At 42.6% G+C, this 27,965-nt stretch overlaps 1 protein-coding gene across 1 annotated transcript; it reads right to left on the reverse strand.

The window, feature by feature from the left end:
• Window positions 1–4,947: 4,947 nt before the first annotated feature.
• On the reverse strand, window positions 4,948–23,487 carry NMD3 (NMD3 ribosome export adaptor). The gene is made up of 15 exons (XM_006025684.2): window positions 23,330–23,487; window positions 22,450–22,584; window positions 21,034–21,130; window positions 18,627–18,707; window positions 17,903–18,031; window positions 16,203–16,293; window positions 15,878–15,956; window positions 15,419–15,515; window positions 14,395–14,512; window positions 13,401–13,546; window positions 10,587–10,699; window positions 9,645–9,717; window positions 8,744–8,850; window positions 7,317–7,387; window positions 4,948–6,958 (listed from the first exon to the last, which is right to left on the reverse strand). Exons 1-15 carry the CDS (start codon window positions 23,371–23,373, stop codon window positions 6,828–6,830), a joined length of 1,512 nt encoding a protein of 503 aa, XP_006025746.1. The 5' UTR covers window positions 23,374–23,487; the 3' UTR covers window positions 4,948–6,827.
• Between the last annotated feature and the right edge of the window lie 4,478 nt (window positions 23,488–27,965).

Genomic DNA, 27,965 nt, shown 5'->3' on the forward strand with positions numbered 1-27,965 from the left:
TGCCAAACTAGCTAGGCTCCTGGCTTCCCACCCATCCTGCAAGAAATGGGTTAGTCTGCCTTCATTCCTGCCATTCATTTTCCCTAGAGCACTGAGCCCAGGGGTGAAAATGCCTACAAAAGCTGCAAAAGGGACAGAGGGGGCCGACTCTATATCAGAAATAACTAGGGGAGAGGCAGATTTGGGGTGCAGAATTAATGGGAGGGGATCAGAACAATTGAGAGGACTTGAGGTTGGGGCAGAATAAATTACTAGGCTGGAGAGAGGCAGATGTGGAGGTCAAGCCAGTTCCCCCACTCACTCCAGACTCCCTGAAGTGCTGCCTGTTGACGGATGGAATTGTGCAATATTCTACAGCACACATTGCTCTCCTTTGGAGCCATCCTGCCGAGATAGCTGTTATTTTCTCTCAAAATTAAATCCCTGCCCCCCAAATGCTTTAAAATGAGAAATGTGACTCATCTCAGCATCTGAAGACAAATCCTTGGATTACTCACTGCCCACCTGTAAGAACACACTACATTAAACGTTTATGGGTAATAAAAATTTCAACTATCAGCTTTCCTAAACCGTATCTATTAATTCCTTTTCATTTCTTTCCTAAAACCTGGGGGCTTTTGTGTCATAGATTTAATTTGCACCACCAGAAGTCTCCTCCCTCACTAGCTACTGTAACCAAAAACCTTTAAGATGTCATTTGCTATTGTTCAGAGCACAGAAAATTTTAATGGCTTTCAGACCCCAAAATGAGTTGTATATTTGAAATGCTGACAATACAGAAGCTATGGGAGATGTGCTCTCTGAGATCAATGTTTAATTGAATCCTTCCTTTCCCTTTTAGGTTGGATTAGTGCCAAAAAAAGACAATTGAAAAAAAATCTAATTTCATACTTCAGGTTATGGGTAGATTGTGAGAGCTATAATTCTGAAAACATCCATACTCAAGATACTGCCAACACAACAGACTATCTAGTGTTCAAGTCGCTTGCTCTCAGGTAGAACCTTACCTTGTGCTACCCTTTTGCACAAGGGCGAATTTCATCCCAAGATTAAAAGAAACTTGGTGCTTACCCAAAGAATCCTACTTTATCCTGCGTGGCTCCAGCAACCTAGTTGTAGCATTCAAGCAGTGTTCAGTGAAACAAGAATATACAGAGGCTGGTGGTAGAGGCCTGACAGTTTTATGGTCTAAACTGTCAGGGTTTACAGAGATTTTTATAAATTCATGGCAATGCCTGTACACAATCTCCCAACTCCTGCAGTTCTCTCTTGGGTGAAAAGGGAAATTAAATGAAGTACTGAAAATAAGAACAGCTTGATGAGTTAGCATTTTGCACTTCAGATAACAGCTCCAGAGATTACTGCAAAAAAAGAAAAATCCCTCCACAGGGATTAGGGTTGAATTAAGCAGGATAATTCTTATGGTTTTTTTTTTTACTTATGCCAGCCAGTTTTGCCTCCTACTTATATTATATACACATGGTTTTAAATAACACATGACTATGCTCAAAGCTTCAGCTGTAGGTGGGATGGGTGTGGAACACATCAGGTGAGGCAGTCAGGTTGATCTTCCTGATAATAAAAGGGCTGGATTCAATAACAATTTAGGTGTTTAAGTACACAGCTGCATCCAACCCCCTACTGCTCCACCCCTAACCCTAAGAGGTGTCTCCTTGTGCAACTTAAGTTCCCAGCTGCTGTAGCTGCACCTCTGTCTATGCCCAAAACAGCCCCATTCTGAACAATCTGGCCCCCAATCCACATCAGAATTCCTTCGCCAAAGTCCCCTGAGGGACCTGATGCAGTAGGCATGCTCAAAGCAGAACATGCACATACAGGTTAGGCTTCTCATAACACAAAATTGTGTCTTCTTTTCAAACAAGGATCAAAATAAGAGCTAGTCTTTGGGGTGGTGTGTCCTGTTTAACCTAGTGGCTAGTGAGTTTGCCTAGGAATGGGAGACCTGAAGTTCAATACCGTCTTCAATACCCTCTTCAATTACATATGTATAATTAACCCACAATACATATGTATAATTGAGGTTATTTTTCCCTGTGCACCGAACCTTGTACTTGTTGACATGGAAGTTAATCTGTCATTTATCAGAAATGGCTTAAATAATTAGTCTCCACCACAACAGGTTCTAAAGGGTTCTCTTACCTTTCAGGATAGTGCTCTAACATGGGTAGTCAGGACAGGGACACTCTTTACCGCCTGCTCCCCACCAGTCACGTTGTTATGCAACAAAATATTTGAGATTCCTAGGGCCAGCAAGAGAGACACATGACTCCAGTGTAATGATTAGGTCACCCAGCTAGGATGGAGAAATTGCAAGTACCACGACTATTTCTCTATTTCATCCAATGACCATTTCACGTAAAATTCATAAACAGCCGTAATCAAGGACCAGAACCCAATCCCATTGCATTCAATGAGTCTGCTTACATACACTTGCAGCATCTGGGCTTACAAGACATCCTAAATTTCACTCCACGGAGAGAGAGACAACCTAGGAATTCTAGTTTCAAATCCCATGCTTTGACCAGTAGACAACAGCTGCTCCATGAATTTCTACATAAAAGTTGCTTTTTGATAAATGGTAGCTTTAAGATGGATATTAAAAATACTTTGTAATAAACTTGTCCAACTGACACCAATGTCCATTCCTACCTTATTATTCTGAGTAGTCAAATCCCAAGCTGATGGAGAGGGCTCAAGAAAGAGCTCACATAGCTAAACAAGCGGGCAAAAAAATGGCAGATTAACTTCCATGTCAACAAGTGTAAGGTTAGGCACACAGGGAAAAATAACCTCAATTATACATGTGTAATTCTGGGTTAATTATACATGAGTAATTCTGGGTTAATTATACATGTGTAATTCTGGGTTCTGAACTAGCTGTTGCAACTCAGGAAACAGACCTTGGAGTCACTATAGATAGTTCTCTAAAAAACAGTAGCTGTGTCCAGCAGCACTGTTGATAAAAGAATTGAAAACAGAATGGAAATATCATGCCACTACAAATCCTAGATGTACCCACATCTTGAATAGTGTGTGCAGTTCTGATCTCTGAATCTCTAAAAGGAGATAGTAGAATTAGAAAAGGTACAGAGAAGGGCAAGAGACTCAAAAGATTAGGACTCTTTAGTCTGGAAAGGAGAAGGCTGGTGGGGGAAGAGGGAATACAACAGACAACAGAGGTCTGTTCATAAACTATGTGGACAAAGTGAATAGGGAGCTGTTACTTAACAAGTCCCAGAATGCTAGAATTAGGGGGGCACTCAATGAAATAAGCAGAAACCTCAAACTAACAAGGGAAACTATTGTTATGTAGTGTGTAGTCATCAACTTATGGATTCATTACTACAGGAGATAGTGTGGTCTCTATAAAGACACTGTGGCTGTATCTGTAAAGACAGATAGTGTAGCCAAGTTCAAAAACAGGCTAAATAAATCCATGGACAATAGATTAATAGCTATTAAATAGAAAAGTCAGGGATGTATCCTTTGGCATCTCAAAACCAATGACGGTGAATGTCAGGGATGATAAATGAACAGGGGATCACTCTAGATATACCTAATTCAATGCTCTCCCTTTAATGCATTTAGTTTTGTCACCAGAGACAGGATACTACACTAGATGGACTACTGGGCTACTAGATGGATTACTACAGTATGGCACCTTTTATAATTCTCTCTCCAGAAAAATAGTCTTCCTCAAAAATTTAAGCAGATACAGAACCTAAAGGAAACACAGCATCACCAAATGGTGGGATTTTTCCTTAGCAGCTTCCTATGACTACTTCAAAATTAAAAAAAAAAAAAAAAGATGTTCCCAAAACTCAGCATTTTTTTAGGTTAATCTCTGTTATTTACTAACAAATCTTACCTCTGCCAAGAAATTAGTCAATCCAAAATAAGTATTTAGCAATGAAGAAATGTAAACGTAAGCTTCTCCTTCCATGACTGGGCAACTAGAAATTTGTTAGGAAACTGTAGTAAAATGCAACTGCTATGAAGAACCTGTTGTGGTGGAGACTAATTATTTAAGCCATTTCTGATAAATTAGAAACAAAACTTTGGTTGTTTTGAAAGATTGTGTTACAGAAAAGGGTCCCCTTTGCTGCAACAGAATCTCTATCTGTCCATATTGAATCAGTCAAGAACCAAAAAAAAGCTTTTAAAATAGCGTTTTTTCTTTTGTTTCACTTCAAGATCTTCTAACATATAAGGAGTTTTCCAGGGAAGACTCATTTTATTTAAGATGTATTGACTATACATACCATTATGTAGTGCTTGCATTGTGTGAACACAGACCACACGCTGTGCTAGTATCACTTAATGTAGCTTACAAGGCGGCAGAAGTGTAGACAGAAAGCGGCAGCACATTATTCATTGCAAACTAAGTATTTGCTATCAAGCTCGCTAATCACTGTGTCTTCAAGAACACAGGTACAGAAACAGCAAATGAAATATCTGCTGAGCCATGATTAGCTTCTTTTAGAATCTAAAAGGGATGCTTGACAAGACTAGTGGGGCCTAAAATTAGAACTTTGCTTAACTTCAAGTGCACACAGCACACTGCCTGCCTGCTTGGCCAGCCAGCTGTTCCTGTTACAGTTATCAGCTGGCAGACAAATACATTAGCAGCCTGCAAGAATCAGGGATTTATTATTTTTATCCTTTGGTAGAACTGGTGCTTTCTTTGCCTTTAGATAATTAATATCATAATTAGAATGATAAGAAATGGTATGAACCTAATCACAGAAAAGGAAAGAGGACAGCGTTAGTCAGAGACCGTTGTTTTTTTGGGAGACAGGTTAGCTGAAAGGTGATTTCTTAAATGTTTTCTCTCCAGTGTGCGAGAGACAAGAGAACAATCCAGCTGACACTGCTGACAAAAAGCAAACATGAAGAAACATGTCAGCCGACAGAAGAGAGAGTTAGTCATAGGAGAACTAGGTTTATTACAAACACTGTAGCTGTCATTACACAACTCACCTCTTGCATTTGTCATCTATTTAAGGAAGGATTGGGCATGTTAACTCCTTTAAACATGTGAGCACAGTACAGCCCAAAATATACCTCAGTCAGGTAGAGAACAAATTAATTCAAATTTTAAGTTAGAATTCCAGAAACAAATGTCCATACAAAGTTGCATCTCCAGCATATTTTTATGGCCAAGTTCCTACATCATTTTCCCCACAATAGTAAAGTCTGTATAATAAAATCCATATTTATGACAGTGATAATTCACTTTGGCTACATAGCTGCACTCTCATGAAAAAAAACTGTAAAAACATTGTTTTAATGAATTTTCTATTTTGGACCTTATGGCATGAAGTGCGACTGGGGATCAAAGCAGCCTTATGGATTTTGGTTTTTTAAATGCTATTCCATATGGTGTAAAATATTGACAAACCTCCTGAAAGAGGATGTAGATCATCAGGTCAGTGTAACACAGATGCAAAATAATAGAGTGATCCCTTTGTGTGCCACTCTTGTTCAGTGCCAAGATGCAACCCCCCAAGCTTAGCTACATAAAAATGCCTGACAAATCATCTTTTTTTGAGTACAAATGGACAATACTAAGATGAACTTAAACAAATTACAACATTATGAAGAATAATTCAGAAAAGAATCAAGCCTAATCCCACTTTTGGAGACTGCCATTGACTTCAACTGGAATTGGTTCAAGCCCCTAGGCACCAACGATATTTAATACCAGTGCCACTGGGTATATCTTCACCTTATCTTGAAGCCCAATGCAGCTTTTTCTAACTTTTGACCTTTTCTTTCAAATGTTCTGAGTGGATGTCTCCTTATGGCCCTTCCCAGTTACTCTGAATCATCCTTTTCAGAAAAGTTAAAGGGAAAGTGGCATTACAGGTTTTGCATTTTATACATTCTTATCCTCATTTCCCATCCAATGAAGTCATACATTTACTGGATGTTAAAGGCTTTCATATATCTACCAGTTTTAAGTATAAGGATCTAGGTAGTTTATTCATATTGCTCTCACTCACTTACACTGACATTCCGAATTGGGCAGTATGTATTATACTGAGCAGGGATGCCCAATCTTTGATATAGAGAGGACAGAGTTAATGGCAGCTGAGTTAATACATGCTTTAGTTAGCTTAGCAGTTCAAGCATTTATTTAATAACTCAGGCGGGTGAGTTAATATATTCATTTAGGAGATTTTTATGCAATTGCCATTTATCCCTAGCCTTGCTAAAGGAAGGGAAGCCACCCACATAAGTTTAAAAATATGTAATACAGATGTATTTAGTATATTCTACTTGAAGGTCTAGAAAGGATTAAAAAAAAATACCCTGACAACAACTCTCCTGTGAAGTAGGATAATATTCCTATTTTACAGGTAAGGAAACTTAAGAGTGGTGGCAGAAAAAGATTAAGCGAGACAGGAAGTCTAACAACCAGCAACAGAACCTTGATCTTTCCATTCCTAGTTCTTTTCCTTAACCACAAGACAATCCTTTCTTCAGTTTGTCACTTCGTTTCCACACTACAGAAGTTACATGAGTGGTGAGCGACACTTTCAAAGCATATCCTCGTTTAACGTTGTGATGCCTACATCAGCAGTTTACCACTAAGGAATGCTGATCCCCAGGACGATTCTGACTATCATATCCATAAAATAAGCTGATTTAGGATACAGCAAGATATATGTGTATAACTGCCCATTCATGAGATCATATACATGCTTATAGTTAGCTTTGCAGTTCATAGCATTTATTTAAATACTGGATATTTCTTCCCTCAAGGGAGGGAACTTTACTGCTTTTATGAATACACGTTCTTATTATGTCATCATATCAGCACCTTCCCCACCAGTTGCATCCTGGAAGATATGGAGATCCTCTAGCATCTCAGCCAGACTGATCCGTGGAGCACCATCATCATCTGTGTCACTCTCCACCGGAATGTGTGTACCTGAGAGAATAGAAAAGCCAGACAGGGACATAAAAACTCCAAGAAATGACATTCTTTAAAGCTTATCAATAGCAAACTGTCACTCATACATCAGGCTGCTGCTAACAGAGCAAATCCCTTCTTGAATCAGAACAAAGCCTTCATATCTCTCCCCAGCATTTCAAACAGAAAACATACACAGACACAATAATCAAAGGCTTTTAAATATCTAGAGACATCATGATCTTAAATAACATGAAGTCCTCTAAGTGTGTATCATGTTAGATTGAAAAACTCGCAGGGGTCTGAATACCCTGAAATTAAAAAACACCTGAAGCCATGTTATTATTCAGAGCTGAACTGCCACAGGAAGCCTTACTTTTATAAATATTGACATTCCTTCGAATTGCTTCATCTTCTTCAAGATCTTCAAGGAAGTCCTGGTACTGTCTATAAAAAGAAGAACAGCCTCAGAAATGAAAACATTAAATCTGTTGTCTTTTCCTCAGAAGTATGCAGACTCTGAGTCCGGTAGGCTAGCTGCCTCAGGGAAAATAAAATGGGGTCATGTCAAATAACTACAAATACTTAAGGCTGACCTTACAGGCCTTACTTAAGTGAAATTCTCTGTGCCTACTGGAAGTAAAATCCCTATGGAAGAGGAAAACATACAGAAAACTTCACAAGTTAACAGGTGATCAGATTTTATTTTGTACTAGGTTTATTTCCGTTATCGCTTCAGCTAGGTAAGAATTAGAGATCTAAGGAATTACTGCCTATTTCTACCAAGTTCAATGGGAATTGGTGAGAAAAAGGCAGTTCTGTCTCCTAAAATCTTGTACCCCCAACTAAATGCACAGAAAGCCAGGACAGAGTCAATTTTTTAGGATTAGGCAAAAAAAGGGCAGGCAACCCTTACTGGATCTAGGTCTATCCTCCATAAATTTAAAGAATCCATTTTATATCTTGAGTATACTTGCAGAGAACCTAAGAACCTAGCTGTGCTGCATTTCTCATTCTTAGCTATCCTCAAAGCCAGCAGTGTAGGAAGGGAGCACAGACACCAAGAAACTATGGTTTGGTCCCTTTGACATATATTCCTAAACAATCCGATTTCTAACTCATTCTCTTTTTAGCTTATTTTTATTTTACATGACTTATTTTCTCAGGGTTTTTATTTAGTTTCTATGTTCCAATTTAACTGTGATGCACTGCCTTAATTTTTCCAGTCAGTTAAGGATAATTTGGAATTTTACAGCTGTTTTGAGTTGAATTTAGCACTTAGCATAACTATGACAAATACTTTCCCATCCTTGTTGATTTGTCACTTCAGCCAATTCACTACACAGTAAGTCATCCTAAAGACATGCTGCCTGTGACTCCAATTCTCTCTTTTTCTCTGCCCTTGGAGTCAATACTTTTGTTGTGGAGTTCTGAATGTCATAATAGTTTAGGAATAGTATATGAGAACCAGACAATTCTTGCTGATTAATATTTGGGATAATCTCCCCTGCTATTTCATTAGTCAGGACAAGATGAAATTTTATTTTAAGCTTAGAACTTAACTGTGCCTTTGAAGCAACCCCTGCAAAGACACATTGCCCCCTAGCATGCAACAGACTTGCCAAAGCCATCTTTGATTGAGTGCAGCACATACAATGTGTAATACAGGACCAATTGTACTTGTCTGTGTGGAACTAAGAAGAAAGCAGGGACTCTGCTTACTAGATCTCCCTGCAGATCCTCTCCTTACTTGCACTCTGCTACATTTTGGAGAGAGAGAGAAAACTAGAGCATTTAGCAAACCTTTCATCATCTGTATCCATGCCTTCTCTATCCCTTTCCAGCTCTTTCAGTTTCCAGTTCCTGCGATGCTGGCGTTTACTACGGTCATAACTCTTCTTTATTAATACCTTCATTGGAAAATAGAAAATATTCCAAAAATACATTTTCAATAAAACATTGATAATGTTTTCTTAAAATACAATACCAAAGAGTTCAGACTTGTGTGTGTATAAAATAACTGAACTTACTGTGCAATCATACAACAGAACACAAGAGGGCAGAATGAGAAAGCTGTACCACTGATGTGAATAAAAGGCGTGACAGTCAGTTGGGCATTTAAAACTGCCTGTTAGGCTTCCCAAGTATTGTATTTCACCCTCACTATTCAGTACAGGTATCACCACAACTGTAGCACATAATTTTGAGCAAGGAGTTGACAGCAGTTCCAGTTAAATCATCAAGGAAAATAATTTTCAGAACTGCAGTCTGAAGTATCCTGGCCCTAACACTATGATTTTTAGGCCAAGAAGAAGTATTCATTGTATACACTAAGACTGTTCAGCTTGTGATCTGCATATAGCCCACAAAGGATTAACTCATGATCCCTGGGTTCCTGGTCTGGGAGCTGCTCACCCCATTGATCCTGCTGCTATTGCCACTGGGGTCCCTGGCCTTCCATAGCTTTCTCTCCCTGTCCCGAGGGTCCAGGGAACCCATGGCCCCTGCTTGGTGCAGCACAGCAGGAAGGCCCACACAACATGGCAAGGGGTGCCCACTGGGTGGGGTAGGGCAGGTCTGTGGCATGTGATGTGTAGCCAGAACAGTGTGTTGACCCAGGACAGCCCTGGTATACATCATCATGTTCTTTTAACAGTGCAAAATACAAAAGCTTTTCTAAGGAAAGGAGACTCCAAAACCTTACCACATCTGGGACATCATGTGGATTCATTTTATTTGCAAATTCATCATTTAGGTTACAATTGGCCAAGTCGAATCTAAAAAGGAAGAGGTTTACAATACACTTAATAGCTTGAAATTTCACCCTTTCATGTTTTATGCTAACATAAAGCAGCAGCAGGATATAACTAGTTTTATAGTTCATTTAAAAGATACACATTTCCAGGAGGCAGCAGTACAGAGGGAGAAAATCCATGTTTATAGGCATCCTTTATAACAAAGTCTACAGTTAACACTTTAAAGAGTAAGTTACATTACCTATCTACTACCTGGGACAGAGCTGGTAATCCAAGTTATCAAGCTGCATATCCTTTTCCTACTTCACTGCTACCTTCTTTCCTACTAGAAGTTTGAAAATACCAACATCTAGAGCTTCTAATAAATCCCCTCAACCTCTGCAATTCCACTCCACCTGTGCCTGATCTGTAGTTTGTCATAAATGCACCTTAAAGAGACTTTTTGCTAACAGTGACTGACCCCCCTCCCACCTTGCTTTGTCCCTTTATGGTACTGAGACTCTGTTACCAAGGTGATCCAAAACATCTTGCTGGTCATGTCTCTACCCTCATTCCTTCTGACACTGGCTTTTGAAATTAGAACACTTGACAATTCTGCTGGTGAAGCTTGAGATGGAACAGAATCCACATCAGCTTCCCACAGCAGTGACAGCTCTCACAGCAGTGATCGCTCTAATCACTATAAAATGGAAAAGCTACAAAACTAGCTGCAATGATGACTAAATACAATAAGCAGGCCTTAATCAAGTATCATTCTTACAACATGGGATTTTCAGAGTTAAGAAGGATACCTTAAAAACATATAGCCTAATTCTCTGTTCCAGGACAACCTACAGATTCTGACACTTTTAACCAAGCACCAAATACAAACAGAATATAGCAACACAAACCCCAAAACTAGGTCCCCAGGATTTAGAAGGTGTCCCAAATGGGTGCGGCAGAAATACTGATGATCTGTATTCATCTCTGATGTCTTCTTTACCCAGGCTTCAGCCAGAGTATGCTAGAGAAAGAGAAAACAAAACATTTTCATAACAACATGTAATAGTAGTAGTTGCAAAATTAAAATATCTGCACTGCTTTGGTACCATGTCATATTACATCACTGACTATATCCTTGCTTATCTGCAGGGATCAACACTGGAGGCCAAGTTCTTTGGCTGGTGTGCTACAAATTAAGCACAATGCCCTCTGATCCCCACCCCTGTCTGACCTGCTGCTCTGCTTTCCACTTCCTGCCCTATCTGCCACCATGATGCCTGATCCCTCCACAAGGTGTTGCATGCCACACACAGGCTGCCTGAACCACTTGTGGCACGCTTGCCAAAGGCTGGCCATCACTGGTCTAGTATATGCTACTTCCATGTAAATGCTTGCCTTTTTATTGCCCTCTGATCCCCCCCCCTGTCTGACCTGCTGCTCTGCTTTCCACTTCCTGCCCTATCTGCCACCATGATGCCTGATCCCTCCACAAGGTGTTGCATGCCACACACAGGCTGCCTGAACCACTTGTGGCACGCTTGCCAAAGGCTGGCCATCACTGGTCTAGTATATGCTACTTCCATGTAAATGCTTGCCTTTTTAAGAGCAAGAAGAAAAAAAAAAGGACACAACAGATATGTTTCACATAAATGAGATTATAAAGGATTTTTTTTTTACTTCACTTTTTTTTTTTAGGTTTTTAGATCAAACAACATGATTTAGTAACAACGTATTATTGCCTCTGAGCAGCAAATCTTTTTCTGAAGGACAAGAGTTTAGGAGTGGTTACATACTACTCTACAAATGAGATGCTGCATAAAAAAAACCCCAAAACAACAAAACCAAGCCATACCTAACCAGTTACCTAAGATGACCAATTTCTGCAAGGGGATATGCAATAAAACAACACTACAGACTACTATTCAGAAGTTCACTGATGTTTTGGCCTAGGAGGAATGAGGTGGACCCTTTTGCCAAAATACTTAAGCCTGGGCTTAAAAATAGACCCTGAGCTAAATCAAAAGTCCTATCCAACTTGTACAACTGATTTATCTTTAAATAAAAGTTATATGGTGTGAAAGATGCACTCTACAAGCCTGTGGGAGGGTCCTACAATTAACTGCAAGCAAAAAAATTTGTAACCTAATAGTAAGAAGATTAATGTATGGAATCAATTTTAGTTTCAAGCTGAAGCAACCTGATTTTTGAAAGGAGAATTAACATGATGTGTGTGTGTGTGTGCCTATATCTATATCTACACACACACACACACACACACACACACACACACACACACACACACACACACACACACACACACACACAGCTCTATCACTCCTACTTTATGAACCAGGGATTCGGGTTTTCTGTTCATCAGGGAAAAATACAGTAAAACCCGGATTTTCTCCTTTAAAGGAGAAAAACAGGGAAATGGTGGGTTTCGCCTTGTAGGCTGCCAGAGCTCCAGCCTACAAGGGGTTGGGTAGAGCGGGAGGAGGGCGATCAGGCAGGGGCCGCCATGTGCACGTGTGCAGATATATGTACATGGCTGCCAGGCAGCCCAGAGAGCAGCTCCCTGCAGGTAAGTCTGGTGAGGGCAATTGAGGCCCCCATAGTGAGGGAGGGAGTTGGGCAGGGCCAAGCTGTGCTGCCCAGCTCAGCAGGGTGGGCTTGGGGCTGGAATGCACCATGACAAGGCCTGGGTGGGGAGCGTGGCAGGGAAGTTTGATGCCACCGCCTCAAGCCCCACACCGCCATGGTAAGGCGCCCCTTGCCTGCCTGGCAGCAGTGGGGGCAGCAGCACAGAGTTGTGCCCCTTGCTGCTTCTGGGCAGGCAGAAGGCACCTTGCCATGGCAGCATGGAGCTCCCAGTGATGGCAATGAGATTCCCTGCCTGGCCCTGCTGGGTCCTGCCTGCTGGGCTGTGGAGGCTCTGGGGTGAGGGCAGCAGGGCAGGGAGCCCAAGCCTGCAGCGGGCAACCCATATCCACTCTCCCCTGCATGGGCTCCACTCTGCTATGGCACCCATGGGGGAGGCACAGCCAGGCCTGCGCTCCACCGTAGCAACCATTGCCTTCCACTGGTGGCAGCTGGGGCTCAGGTGCTGCTGGCAGGTGGAGGTGGCAGGGGGCTGCAGTCCTTGGCCCTGTAGCCCTTGCAGCTGGGGGCCCTCTCTGGCAGGGCTGTGGGAGGGGAGTGAGGGGCAATGGTATTGGCAGGGCACTGGCCTATCAGGGCTGCTCAGTATCACAGAGCAGTGGAGGGGGAGTGAGGGAGGGGACAGCCAGAGCTGGACCTGAATCCAGCTGAGTGAAGGGGGCAAGAAGAGCTCTGATTTTCCATGATAAAAAACCCTATATCAAATGTCAAAATTAACAGATATTCAGAATGTATTTTATATAGTGATTGAGGCACTGGTAGGCTTCCAAATTGCTTTAAAAAGGTAAATATATCAATAAAACATCGTGTTCAACTGATGTGTGTGTGTGTATATATGTTTCATTTTAATCATGGAAAAATATGAATCTTTGGCGTTTTAATCAGAGAATTTGTGATTTTTAAACACAGAAAACCAGGATCCCTGCATATGACAATAAAGTGTTACACCTATCTTGGAGAAGAGCTTCCCTAGTTAACAGTTTTCCAAATATATCTGATTTGTTTTGTAAGGTGGCATGAAAAGAGATGTATAAAAGTGTTAAATAAAGCAAATAAACACTTACTTTGTTCGATCTCATCCCTGCACCTGCACCTAGTTTCCTTTCTTGGACTCTGCTGATATCCATAACAATAAACTCCTCCAGCTGCTTTGGGTGGAACAAGCTATTGAAAGGATGACGCCAGTAAGTATTTCCATCAATGTCAGCAACTGAAAGTAAAGACAATATTGTGAAGGAGAATGGCAGATACTCTTCCAGGACAAAGTGAAGACCACTACAAAATGGTTTGTGATATTTATTTTGAACAGAGAACATACAAGGCTTATGATACAAACTTCTCTCAGTAGCAATGCTGGTCACGGATGTGACAAAGGTGCAAGCTCGCTGATACAAGATTTCTGGCAGAAGACACTGCACAAACAGTGTCTGAACCCACAGCAGAAGTGCCTTGTAGCCACCATATACTTGCATAACTAGGCCAGCAAAGTTCTCTTGCTGTGTGCCTATTCTAAGTCATAAGTTAATTAACGTTCCCTACATCATATATTAATTTTAGAAATAAGAAATCTCTCTGACAAATTAAGTGCAGCAAAGCAGCAAAAGGAAAAACTAAATCTACCCACCACCTGCACTGGCTTAGCTGGTTTATAATTCTAACTCTGCATTTTGCCTAGGACAGGGATGGCCAACCCAATAACATGTGTGCTGCAAATGGCCCAGACAACTTCTGTGTGTGGTATGTGGCATTGGGCATGGCAGATTGGGCAGGAAGTAGAAAGCAGTGCAGCAGACTGGGCAAGGAAAGTGGATTGCAGCAGTACTCAGGGAAGATACACGGCATAATTTGTGATGTCTCCCAAAAAGGCTGACCCCCACTGGCCTAGGATATTTCTTAGTCTGTCATTAATTTAAACATCAGTGAGAAGGCTGGTTCAAGTTCTGAAAATCCAAACACGTGAAGTTGCATTAGGTAATGTTCAGTAGGAACAATGCCGATAGGAAGAACTGTTGTTATAATATTCTCTTTAACTTTCCAGGGAAAGGAGAATCCACTTACTCTGCAGAGTGTTGGGATCAATGAGGTGAATGGTACTTGTCACTCTGATGCACACACAAATCTGGCTCATGTTCCCCAGGCTTTGTGCTAATTTGGGTGACAAACATACTACATTGTCCTGTACACCAAAAGACAAAGTTTTACATATATTTAGTTCCTTAGTTGTAGCTGAGCCTAAAACTTAAAAACCTGGTGTTTAAATTGACCTTGAAACCCACAGCCACTGCTACCTCCATTCAGTTAAGTCATATACCCAACCAGCATGGGGAAAAACCACCACTCCCTGAGACACTTTGTGGTGATCAACAGCTTAGTTTGGATTCCTGAATCAGGCCTTTGAGGTTTGCTGTTGGAAATTAGTTTTATAATTACAGGACAAGGCTGTTTTCCAACCTCCAACTGAACAGAGAACAATCACATCCCTTGTCTGTATCATGCATCTTGCACTGGTCTTCCACTATCAGAATGTTCTGGATATTTCCCAACTATGAGAATACACATTCTTCTCTGTTTCAGTCTGATCTGGTGTTCAGTAATTACTTTTTCTGGGATTAACAAAAGAAGTGGCAATGTAGAAAGTATTAATAGGAAATCAGTAGTGCTTGGACACCTAATAAGTAAGCAATCATCTGTTAATGCAAGGGACTGGACTCAGTGGCTCAAGGAGGCTGCTTCCAGGCTTACATTCCAAAGATGAACTTGAAGCTGACATGTAAAATCTGCTTTAGGGATGACACCAAAACCCCAATTCAGAAGATCTTTGAAAAGGGAAGAGGGAAATTCTCAAGGCAAGAGCTTTCAGAACTCCTAAGAACTGCCTTCACCTTTTAAATCACAAAATAAAATTTGCCATATAAACTTTAAGAACTGGATTGCCTTTGCTTCTGATGAAGTTAGACAGATGTATTACACACTAGGTTCATGCTGTATCATGAACACCATCACCAATAAGGGCAACTAATTATCAGTCCTTGTAGAGTTACTTTGCTGAAGAATTTTTTTCTAAAAAGAGAGGAAATGCTACCTTGCATATTGGAACAATCTCCACGGAGAAAGTACTTTTGTAATTGTAGACATTGCTATGGATATCATGAGAAATCAAACGCTGGGATGATTTTGATCTAAAAAATATAAACAGTAAAATGTTACATATATAATAAAGCCTTTAATGAAAGAGAAAATAAAATTAAAATGAATTCATTTTTGTATTCAAATATAATCGCACCAGCATAAAGTATAGTGGTTAAAACAGGTTGTGAAAGTATTCCTTCATATTACAAATAAGCCAACAAAAGCATGAAAAACCTTCTCCATGGACAAAGAATGGCTCATTAATAGAAGTGCATGAATAGATATTGTGGGATATTTTTGTCAGTGTAATGGAGAACTAAGAAATCTTCATTAACATACTTTTTAAATTCAAAGAATAATTAATTTTCAAACATTTGACTATTTAAGCTGGAACACAAATGGAAGAATATACCTGGCAGGAACTGTACAGTGAAGAAAGTCTACCATCTTCTGGGCATGCTGTTTTGAAGCATAATAAAAATCCAGGCCATCTTAAAGAAAATATAGCTATATGAAGATACAGTATAATATATAAAGCACAGTACACTACTATACAATAATACTACATTACTTAATATTCTACAATAAAAGTATAACACATTTAATCCTGAACACCTAGGTTATGCACATAAAAAGTCACTGTACATGCAAACAGAGGATACTTGCTGTTTGCTGACCCAATACAGGCTACCAAGATCAGTTATTTTACTTCCGAATTAGAAAAGTACTTTGCTTACCATGAATCTCTTTAATGCGAAGAGTGTTTTGATGAAGTCTGTGCTTTAAAATCAACTGCTCCAAATAGAAGAAAGTCTTTTTGTGAGAAGTCTGAAATCAAAACAATTCACTTAGTTTATGATTATTATTGAAGACTGTCTAACCCATTGGCCAAAACAGCATGTCAAAAGGAGAAAAGAAAGTACCAAATTAAGTCAGTCCTGGACATGTCTACATGTGAATTTGCACATGCCTAAACTTAATGTGCCTTAGCCTAAGGTGCATTAAGGAGATTTAGATGCGCGTCTATGTGTGGATGCCTTAAGGCGCCTTAATGCAGCACGCTGGACAGCCTGCCCTGGTCAGCACCCTGGACAGCCCCCAAAACCTGTGGCAGTGTAGCAGGGCAGTGCAGCCTAGTGCTGGCCGAGAGTGTGGGAGCCTCCAGTCCCCCCAGATACGGGTGGCCTGGCCCCGGCCCTAACCTCCTCCCCATGTTCCTGCCCCCCCAGCATCAGACACTAGCGGGCCAGAGCCAAGCCTGCAGGGCCCCATGCTTCCAAGAAGATGCAGAAAGTACTGTTCTACAAGGTATAGGCACCAGAGCTGGAGCAGCGGTCCCTGTCAGTTGTGCCGTAAGTCGGCAGAGGGGGCAGGAGGAGCGAGGACTCCTGCCAAAGCACAAGGGAAAGGCCCTCCCCACAACTCCCTGCAGGGGAAGGGGGCAGCAGAGTATGGGCAGAGCCTTTGCTAAAAGCTCTCCTGAGCCTCTCCCTTGGGGCGGGTTTGCTGGCTGGGCAATGCAGAGGTGGGTTTGCTGGCTGGGCAATGCAGAGGTGGGTGGAGCAGGGAAAGCCGTGTTGGGAGCAGACGCAGTTCCAGCCTGCCTGCTGTCCTGGATGGGAGTCCCAGCATGGGTTTCTAAGGGTGCTGGAATCCCAGGTGGGCAGCAAGGTGTCCCTAGCCCCTGCAGGGCTACATTGCCTGGCTAGCAAACATACTCTGAGAGGCACGGAAGAGCCGCTAGCAAAGGCCCTGCCCTTGCTGCACTGCCCCCTTCCCCTTCAGGGAGTCATGGGGGGGGGCGCGGGGGGGGTCTCGTCTTTCCCTTGTGCTTTGACAGGAGCCCTCAGGCCTCCTGCCCCCTCTGCCGACTTACTGCACACCAACAGGGACCACTGCTGCCGGAACTGCTGTTCCAGCTCCAGCGTCTGTGCCTTGCAGAACAGCACCTGCCCGTCTTCTTCTTGGTGGCACCCAGCAGCAGTGTGGGGCCCTACAGGCTCGGCTCCAGCCCACTCAGTCATGTAGTGTTAAGGCACCGTAGGGTGTCTACACGTGGGTTAAGACACCTTAATTGCACCTAAATTTGATACTTGCTTATGCAGGTTTCAAATTTAGGTGTGATTAGCTTAAAATTGTCATTTTTAAGGCACATTAAGGGCACACATGTGTAGACCTGTACCCTTAACGTGCCTTAGAAATGGCTAATGCGCCTTAAAAATCACCATGTGTAGATGTGTCCCCTGTGTATCTTCTTCACTTGTGTGCTTCAGCAAACATATTGGATTACTAGAAGGACTGAGGGAGCTATGGTTGTAAAGTGCAACCATACTGAATTGATCAGATACATTGTGGAGAAATTGAACACTGGTATACTTTATGAAGTTCCAGCATACCAAAGCAGATGATCAATGATGAACTGTACTTTTATTTTTACCTTCTGTCTGACTTGAACTACTGCTTTCCAGAAGTCCTTAGCTTCAACTCTATGGCAGTCATCACACATTTGAGAATGAACAACATATTCCACCACAAACACCTGCTGAAGAATTGCTCCATTCATAACCTGCAGAAACAAATTTTAAAATTTAAGTGATTCAGTTATCCCCTTTCAGCTCCATTTGTGTTAGGATGATGCCATTTTATAGTTTACCTTCAGGGCTGCAAATATTCTTTCAGAAATTACTTCTGTAGGCAAATAATTGGTATAGAAAGATTACACAATAAACAGACATGTTATGCTTTGTATGACAATAGTTCTTTCCTCACAAAAGCAAACAAATTTTAGACTATAAGCTGATATTTAGAAAACTGAGTTCTTCATAAATAGCATATTTGAAAAATGAGTTTCCCCTACATTGTCTTATTAAAGTGTTGGAGAGACAAGTCTGTAGCTTCATAAGCTAAATCTTCCGTTTTCTTCTGCATGTGCGCAGTCACTTTGCCTCCTTGGGGCTAAAGAGCAGCATACTTTTTTCAGGGCTAATATCAACACTACTCTATTTGTCAGATTTTGCACAGTGAAATCTGTATTCCTCACAGATAAGGAATAACTTCACAACAAACCTGGCCTCCACTAACTAGAAAACTGCTTTTGTATACAATAATTTGTCCAAAATATTCTTTAAAAAGGTATATGCAGATTTTTGTAACTCAGTTACCTCTTTTTGCACAGTTAGCTTTACTTTAAGTCTCTTAGAGTGGGGTTCAGTCCAAACAAAGCCTGCATCAATCAGCCGGACCTGTCAGTGGGAACAAACACAGAAGCTTATTCATCAGTCCTAGAGTGGATAGCCTGTTGAAAGATTAAAATAATGTTTAATGCATACATACTTAACCCTTAAGAATAAAACTTGAGGCACCACCAATAAGAGTTATCAGTTATGAAGTATGCCATTCACAATTGAGCACTGGAAGATTTCTAAGAAAATTTTTTATGTCATGACAAACCTAATAAAATAATTTGAGCTACAGCTGTCCATTTTAAGCCTGGAAAAGTATTCTAAAACAACTTGAATAGAAATACAGACACAAAGAAAACCTTTTTTGTTTTCACTGAGACAAGATGCCAGTTAAATAAAAAACAGTATAAAAAGGTTTAGCAAAAACATGAAGTTACTATGCACTACAGGAAAACTAATGAATATCAAATAGAAGTGGAAAAATGATCTTGCTGCTATACCGAGCATTGGTATCACTGATACTAGAGCACTGTGTCTTATTCTAAGATCTACACTTCTGGAAGAACATGAAAATAAAAGAAAGAATCGACACAAACATCATGTGATGGATAGACAACAAGCTTTACAACATGATTGTCAAAGAGTTCTCTTTGCTTAGCTTACTGAAGAGAAAGTTTAATGACAATTTGATTGCTGTGTGGAGGTACATGGAAAAGGTAATGTAAGAGTGGAGGGGACTTTTCAATTTTACTAACGAAGTCCAACAACGGGAAACTACAATTGGAAAAATTATGTTGCCAAAATAAGAAGCATCCCCCTCAGAGTGAGTTTAATCGCATGCTGGAACAGCTTGCTGAGCAGGTGGCAGACTCGCCACAGCTGTCTTTAAATGTAAATTAGATATCTTTTAAAAGATATACTTTAAGACAACATCTAATGGAAGGGTGCGCGGAGAAGGCAGATTGTTTTCTTGTGGCCTTGGATTCTAAATTGTCCTGTCTGATCCCATTCTTTCCTCCAACTTGGAAGAAATGTTCTCAGTCTGATCAAAACACTCACAGTAAAGTCACAGTAAAATCGCATGCTTCAGTGTTGCTTGCAGAAGTCAGGAAGGAATTTTTCTTTCCTAAGGCATAATTGGCTGCAAGTTGTTATGTGAGAGTCAAGGATTTTTGTGGGTGATATCTTTTATTAGACCAACTGCATCACTGGGCAGACTTAGGAGAACTGTTGGCTACTACAGTAACTTCCTCAGGTAAGTTATTTGTTGTTAGTCATCTATTGTAAACCGCCCTGACCCTTTCTGGATATGGCAGGATATAAATCTAAACAACAGCTGGATGTCAGATATCAAAGGGGAGGGGGCTAATGCTCTCAGGAAGTACAGAGAAATCTTTATGTTGATGACATGCTGGCATGTCCTGCTTGCATGTTGCTTATTATCCAACTGATAGAACTGGAGTCAGGAAGGATTTCTCTCTCCAGATCAGAATCTCAAGGAATTTGGGATGTTTTTACTCATGAACACAGACAGGCCTTAGACTTTCTACTACAAGCACGTGAGTATTTTTTACCAATTTAGGTCCCTGTCATTGCAGAGTCCTCAGGCATTGGTGTCACTTTAGTCTTTTCTGTTGTTTGCCTGTGGCCCAAACTATAATTTCTTGAGGACTAAAATGCATGAATATAACTGGAAACACATTGGATTCAATATGTGGATAAAATGTAATAGCCTCTCATTTGTCAGACCAGTCATACGGCCTCTGCTAGGCCCTTAAAATAGGGGCGTCAAACTCATTTGGCTCTGTGGACTGGATGAATGGCAGTGTCAGTGGGCAGGTTGGACCGGACTGGACCCACACACCGGCTCTGCATTCCAGATCCAGAGTGGGCATTGTGTAAAGTGTGGTCCTGTCCTGACTGCCACAGGGCTGCTGCACAGCTCTGGAGCTGCTGCTAAAGATTTGGCACACAATAGCACTGCAGAATTTAAGAAGAAAAACTGCAGAATTTCTTTAATGAAGTAAGAATACTAACAAACAAATAGGTCATACATTGTTATAATTATCTGCCAAATTACTTTCTATTAAAGAATTGTGAATGTCAGTTTACTTCACTCATTTCTTAGTAAGCCCATCATAAGAGCAGTGTCTAAAACTGCATGAATCAGATCCTGCTAATCTGCAAACTGAGTGAAAGCCTGATGCCACTGAAGTCAATGAGAGTTTTCTCACTGGCTGCAGAGGTTGGGATTTCACCTTCCATAATTTAAATGAATTAGTGCTAGGGGAGGGTTAAGTGTGCTCATTATTCAAAAGGGTCCAAATGCCATAACAAGTTTATCAGACTTCATTTAATACACTACTAACAGAATTTAGTGACTAACCTTGCTAAGGGAGGCTTTGATTTTTTTAAGACACAAAGTAAGAAGTTCTCTTGATTCTAAGGCACATTGGATCCAAGTTCCTGGAGGCTGAAGATACCTGATGTAAGGAAGACATATTTAGACTATGAAATGGCTTCAACAAATGTTTCAGAAATCACTGTTATTTTGGACATCAAGACACCTGACGTTACATTTAAGACACGGTTAACAGGTTAATCGTGCCTTAAATAGTAACCCAGCTGCATGTACAAATCAATGTTAGGCATGACAATAGAGTAAGCAATGTGGAATAACTTTGTGGCTTGTTTGTATCACACCTTAAAACTGAACATGACCAGCTGGGTTCTAGGACCTGTCAAAGCACTTTGTGTTGCCTGGCTGGCCAGCACATGTGGTTTTATAGCTCCCAGAGTAAAGGGACCTGGGATTGGGCTGCTATAGCCAGATCTCATGCTCCCTGTGCACAGGAATGAGTAAAAGCTTAGTGTGCCCCCACAGGGATTTGGAGAATCAGTTATTGTCTGGGGACAGGGACTGATTTGGTTCCCATACAAAATTGACAATCAATTGATTGTCAGCACCTTGTTTCATCTTACTGATGCAGGGGGAGCCTGGGCTCATGGTCCCAGGCTTCCCCTGCGCTAGCAAGTAAGATGTGACTGGCATATAATCTTTGCTCCCAAAATCTTGCATCCTGCCATGCACATGTGGTGTGATTGCTGGGATCCCAGATCAGATCCCATCACATCTTAAAGCAGACATCTGTCAAGGGCCCAACCGATAATGTTATCCCTGTAACACAATGTTCACATTCACATGGCTTTTCCCATCAACAACCCCCTGAACTACCAAGTTTTTCTCTTCAAGAATACTTTAATGTGGGCCCGCAACCAAAAGCCCTTTGTGCTGCTCTCAGTTAAGACTCCCCAAACTCCCAGGATTTTATAAATATAAACTGAGCTTAAACGATTAACAATTATGTTATGATCTGAATGTTTCCTAGCAACACATACTGTGCTGCTGGGGCTGTTTATGCTGGCAAACGAAAGGACTAAAAAATATGAACAAAAGCATAGACCAGGGGTGCTCAACCCCCAGCCTGGGGGCCAGATCTGGGTAGAGCCATGTCATTTGGCCTGTAGGGTTCCCCACAGGCAGCAAAATTTGGCAGTGGATAAGCAATGGCAGGGTCAATTGCTAATCCCCTGCTGCCAAGTTTCTGGCCTCCTGGGAAGCCCTGAGGGCTGGACAGTGCTGACCTGTGTCCTACACTGGGCTAGCGGGACCTGATTTGGGTGCATGGAAGCAGCATGGGGCCTGATCCAACCTGTGGACCAGCCCTGTGCCACTCACGCGACCCTGGCGCAGATGAGACCGAGCACCGAGGCAGAGTCGTGTTGGAAGCGCGCTCCGCACCTGCTGCACTGCTTGCAGAAGTGAATGCTGGCCTGCTTGGGGATGCCGTCGGTGATGTCCACACGGGCGCGCAGGCAGGCCACGCACATGCTGGCAGGGTTGGGTGGCACGGGCACGCCGCACTCGCAGCACAGGCTGAGGAAGGAAAGAAGCAGGAGCCGCTGTCAGCAAAGGACGCTTGCGCCTAACGCGTTGCGGAGTTGGATGCTGCCACTGCTCAGTGATGCCAGATCCTAAATATGAACTCATCACCGTGGAAGCACAAAATTACTTTATTTGTTGAAAAACTACTGTACACTGAAAAACATGTGAATGCGCTTTGTTATTTACTTTATATTGCTCGCAGCAAATCACCAGTGAGTGAGAACTGGGTCATCAAAATTGAAGCATTTCTTTATTCCCAGACAAGCAAAGTGCTGACAGCAACCCCCAAAGTTGGTTAAGACTTCCCGAGAGCGATTTGGCTTTTGCATATGTTGCATCAATTAGCTACCTCAAACAATATCCAGGAGTCGTGGGAGAGGTGGTATCTTTTCTTACATGAACTAGATTTTTGCAAAAAAAGGTTTTTTTGCACAAATGTAGCTGGTCTAATAAACGAGATCACCTCTCCCACGAGCCCTGGTTGCTTTGGCCTCCAGACCAATACGGCTACAACCTGACGTATCAAAAAATATCCTATACTGAGTGCTTTCACTACCCGCTCTCGTACCCGGGCAACACGGACGCCGCCACTGCGCCTGCGCGCGCACCACTGCCCGCTTCCAGTCCCCGGGGGGAGGGGCTGCCTCGGGCGCCAGCGCAGGCACAGTAGCGGCCCCGGTGACACGCGTTAAGTGCGCAACACCCGCCCCTCCCCCCCAACAGGCCCCGCACTCACATGTGCCCCTGGGTGGGCGCCGCGGACGGCGGCATGTACTCCATGGCTCGTCCCGCGCGGCCCCGGCCAGGGCAGAGCAGCGTCAGCTCCCGCAGCACCGATTACCCCGTCCTGCGGCCTCGTGCGCGCCCCAGCGTCCGCGTCCGCTTCCGGGGCAGAGGTCGCGGCGGGGGAGGGGCTGCTGTGAGCCAACGGGCGGTGCGCGGGACAGATTTCGGTTTGCCAGGCCGCGGTCACTTCTGGTCCGGTAGCTAGCCTTTCCTGGGCCCCTGCCCCGCGGGTCTGGCTGGGCAGGGGAAGATCTTCCTTGTCTTGCTGCTGCAGACCTGCACCATGGGGCTGGGGCAGCAGGGCAAAGTGCACCCATGCTCGGCCCTGTGGGGCCTGGCTGGGCAGGGAATAGCTGGTGTTCCCCACTCCCGCAGACCGGGGCTGGAGCTTATTGTGTTGGCATGTATTGCTTCCCAGGCACCACATGTACATGTGTGTGGGGCAATGCAGCAGGGTGACCTGGGTCAGAGCAGCTCTGGCTGCTCAGGGACCCTGGGGCGGGGTGTCAGCCTGGCAGCCCACTGCTCCAGTTTGGCTCCATGTGCCATGGAGGGGCTGGCTGGGGCATGAGGGTGCTTCATTACAGGGGCGAGCCAGCTAGCCCCCTGCACTGAAGCATCCTCGTGCCATAGCCAGCCTGGTCAGCATCTACCCATGTGCTGCTGCAGAATACAAAACCCTGCAGCAGGATAGTACTTATATTTACTAGTATTGTATTGGTACTTGTGTTAGATTGTACCTGTATTAACTCCAGTACTATTCTGCTGTGGAGTTAATTAGTTTATTCCTGTCTAATAGCACAGCATGTGTAAACATGAGATGTTTACTGCAGAGCTAATTAGTCAACTCCACAGTAAATGTCTCGTCAGTGAGTATAATGAGAGGCTTTAATCATGATCAGCTGGCTGATCAGAGTGGCTGGCAGAGTGGAAGTGTGCAAGGGTTTACCTGTCCAAAGGGTGATGTAAGCTTCATCTTTGATGTGTTATACATTGAATAACTATAGAAGCTATGCAGATTCTGATGATTCCACGATAAAACTAATCAACTGTTACCACACAGATATTTATGCAGGTGTTTCTTAATCCATGGGTTGCAAGAAGATTCCAGAGGGTCGTGAGCCGTAGGTTGGGAAACTGATCCTGGGAAAGTGCTGGGACTGTGGCAGGGCTGAGTGAGAAGGGGATGGGGGAGAGATGCAGGGGTGGGTGGCTGGGAGATGCTGCTCAGGGGGTGGAATGGGCTGTGACCAGACTGCCTGCTTGGTGCTGCAGCCCCAGCCCAGCCTAAGGACTGCCACATGCCTCCCTCCTTCCAGCTTGCTCCGCTGCCACCTGCATGAGCTGGAGCTGTTGCAGCCACCGTGCTCTGGTCCAAGTGGGACTGGGGCAGCTGGGGGCCCCTCTGGCAGGGCTGGTGGCAAGGGGCTGTGGGTTGGGAATGAGGCACTGGCTGGGCTTGGATGGGGAGATGGGGGGAGCAGGGGCTGCGGGTTGAGAGGGAGGGGCACTGACAGGGCTGAGGGTGCAGGGGCTGTAGGTTGGGAGTGAGGGACACCACCATGTCCTGGGGGACGGGACGGGACTGGGGACTGTGGGTCATGCACCAGCAGGACCAGTGGGGTGTGGGTTGGGACAGGCCATGAACCTTTTCAAATGGGTCCTGGTAGGAAAAAGGTTGAGAACCACTGCTCTATTTCATGACTTTGCTATGTGTACCAGTCAGCCATCCCTTATTGGTCAGCCTCCCTTCAAATATCTCCGTATGTTCTTGGAAGATGTGTTACTTGATCATCTTCTAGGTGTGGTCTGACAAGGCCTTGAAACTCCCTAATTAACATATTTTTGGTATCCCAACAGGCTGGTCACCTTCCAGGAAGGGAGAGAGAATGTGGGGGGCACCTAATTAGAAGCTGAGACCTTGTTAAACTTAAGACCGGGGTGGGGGGTAAGGTAAAGGTGGTGAAAAGCTTGCTAGAAGTTGAGGTTTTGTTGAGCCAATGTTTTAATGAAGCCTTAGCAAGATTTAACAGATGTTGATCTACAGGGTCTCTAGTTTATCCAGTGCTGTAGTACAAAAGCATAATATTAATAGTGACTTGACTGTTGCCTGCAGCACTTCCAAATTTGGCTGAATAGCCCTAGAGTCAGGAATATATCTTTGTTTGGCTTTATGAAACTTGGGTTAAATCCCATTTCAGTTTTACATGCTTGCAATGCAGTTTTTTGCTACTTAGCACAGAGTTTGTTCTGTTTTCATTTGTGGTGAACAAGATCACTCAGTATGTAGCTGAGTAAAACTAGTCCAGAGAGAACTAGTAAGTAACTTGATTGCTAGACTTAGGGTAGAAATGTTTTTTGGCATCAAGGATCTACTAGTTGTTTTTCTGTGACTCCCATTTGGAACTTAAATGGTATTAATAGTATGCTCAGCCAATTCAGTTTCCCTTGGGTACCAGTGCAGCCTGAATGCAGCCTCCTAACAATGCTCAGTAGGGAAGCACGGGCCAAGTGTAGCTATATGGAATTCATACTGTAAATTCCAACAATTGCCGTTCTATAACTATGCAAGTGCAACTTTGGCATGTGAAGGCGAAGCAGAGTTTAACCCTTGCTGTTCAAATCATGTGGAGTACCGACCATGCTGAATATGATTCTCTGCTTACTTTGCTCTGTACCTTCTGATGTTTCAGTTGTGCAATAAGTCCTCATCATCTGTCCCCACACTTATCAAAGTCCTTTTTTGGCCAGGCAACCATAAGTTCAAAACCCATATAATCTCTTAACTGGTATTAATATTTTTTTCCTCCATTTTTAACAACTCATATGAGCAAATCTTTAATGCTGAATCTAAAATGGAAGATTTAAGCTTTATTTACCTAGCCATAGGCCAGTGGTCTCTAACCTTTTTATGGTGAAGATTACTTTTTGTAAGTAAAGGGCACTCCGGGACCTATGGTCCCTGCCCTGCCCCGCCCTCACCCTGCCCCACCTGCCTCCTGGACAAGCTGCTCAGGCTCTGACCCCACTCACCCAGCCGGGCCTGGGGGACATGGGGTGTGGCTCAGCCCATCCATGTGTGCCCTGCCGCTCCCAATTGTGGAGCCTTTGATAGATTGAGATTGACTGGTTGGTGACCACTGCCATAGGCTGTCTCGGAAGGACTGTGCTGGTGGAGGTAGTGTTTTTAGCTTAAGAGAGAACTATCTGTCCTACAGTACTAAAAATTCTGGTTGGGTTCACTGATGATATAGTGTTAAGGTGAACAAAATTGATTTTTTCCCCTTAAAAATACTAGGAAGTAGTGTGAACATGTTTTTATTATATTCAAATCATTATTAACAATAATGTGTCCAATGGAAGTACATATATTTGGATTTTGAAACTTTAAAAAAAACTTTATTAGCAAATTTAACTTCTCAGGTAACAAATTTAACATTTAAAGATGCATCCGGTCCCCTAAAATATAAAGGCAAATATTTATCTTTCATCATCACTACTCCTTAACCCAAATCAGTTTCCACAGAGAAGAGACTTTTGTGTTCTTTTCTTCTCTTCCTTTCAACCTCTGATAGTTCCTTCTCACAGAGTTTGCATTCTTCTTCAGTATTCAAAGAGATTTCTCAAGCTTGCTCATTTGAAGGCAGGCCAAGAGATTTTTTTTCAGCAAATTCCACCAAATTTTTAAAACGACATCTTTTTCCTTCTCCCCTGGAGGATACTAGATAGGACAATTTTTCCATTGCTAAAACTTCCCAAACTTTTTAAAATCAGTCAGTGTTTCAAAATAGGAGTATCGCTTCTCTTCCACGGTTTTGCAAGTATAATTTTTGAAGCCATTAGAAGATAAGCGATAATTCTTATGTACTGCAGAATTCTCAGGAAGATTCAGTAAGAACACTACAGGGTTATCTGACAGATGGCATCCTGCTATTTCCCTTACTGTGTCTGCAACTTTTTTCTGGAACAGTTTGATTCTAGGACATGCTCGCCATATTTGATAAAACACTCCCAACTGACCACTCCCTCCAACATTTGCCTATTCCCATTCCACACATATGTTTAATTGCATTTTTGAAAAAAATTTGTTTCCTTAAAAATTACATTACATGGACATATTTAGATGAAACACAGAAGCCAGGAAAGATTGTAATCTTAAAAATGTTATGCTCGGGGTTGGATGAAACCTTATTGGATCTGGCAAGTCTAATAAAAAAAAAAAAACAAAAAACCCCCAACAAAAGCTTGAGTGGCAAACAAAGCCACAGTAGGAGTTGGGCCATATAATCTGAAATTTGTCCTAGCAGCTGAATACAAATGCAGGGACTTAATATTGCTTGCTGAAACTTCTTTTGCATAGACTACTGGCTGGAAAGAGGCTTTGAATAGTGAACAAGGAAATTGCCTCCTGTTGTTGGATTTCTGCTGTGTTCAGGGAAGCAGGCCTTTATGAACTTTGTTTAAGAACAAGTTAAAGAAATTAAAGAAATATCTGCCCCAATCTGGGGTTTGGGATTGTAGCCGTGTTGGTCTAAGGACATAGGCAGACAAGGTTCCTTGGGTGAATTTGATATCTTTTATTAGAC

This window comes from Alligator sinensis, unplaced genomic scaffold (assembly GCF_000455745.1).
Source record: "Alligator sinensis unplaced genomic scaffold, ASM45574v1 scaffold869_1, whole genome shotgun sequence".
Classification (NCBI taxonomy): domain Eukaryota; kingdom Metazoa; phylum Chordata; order Crocodylia; family Alligatoridae; genus Alligator; species Alligator sinensis.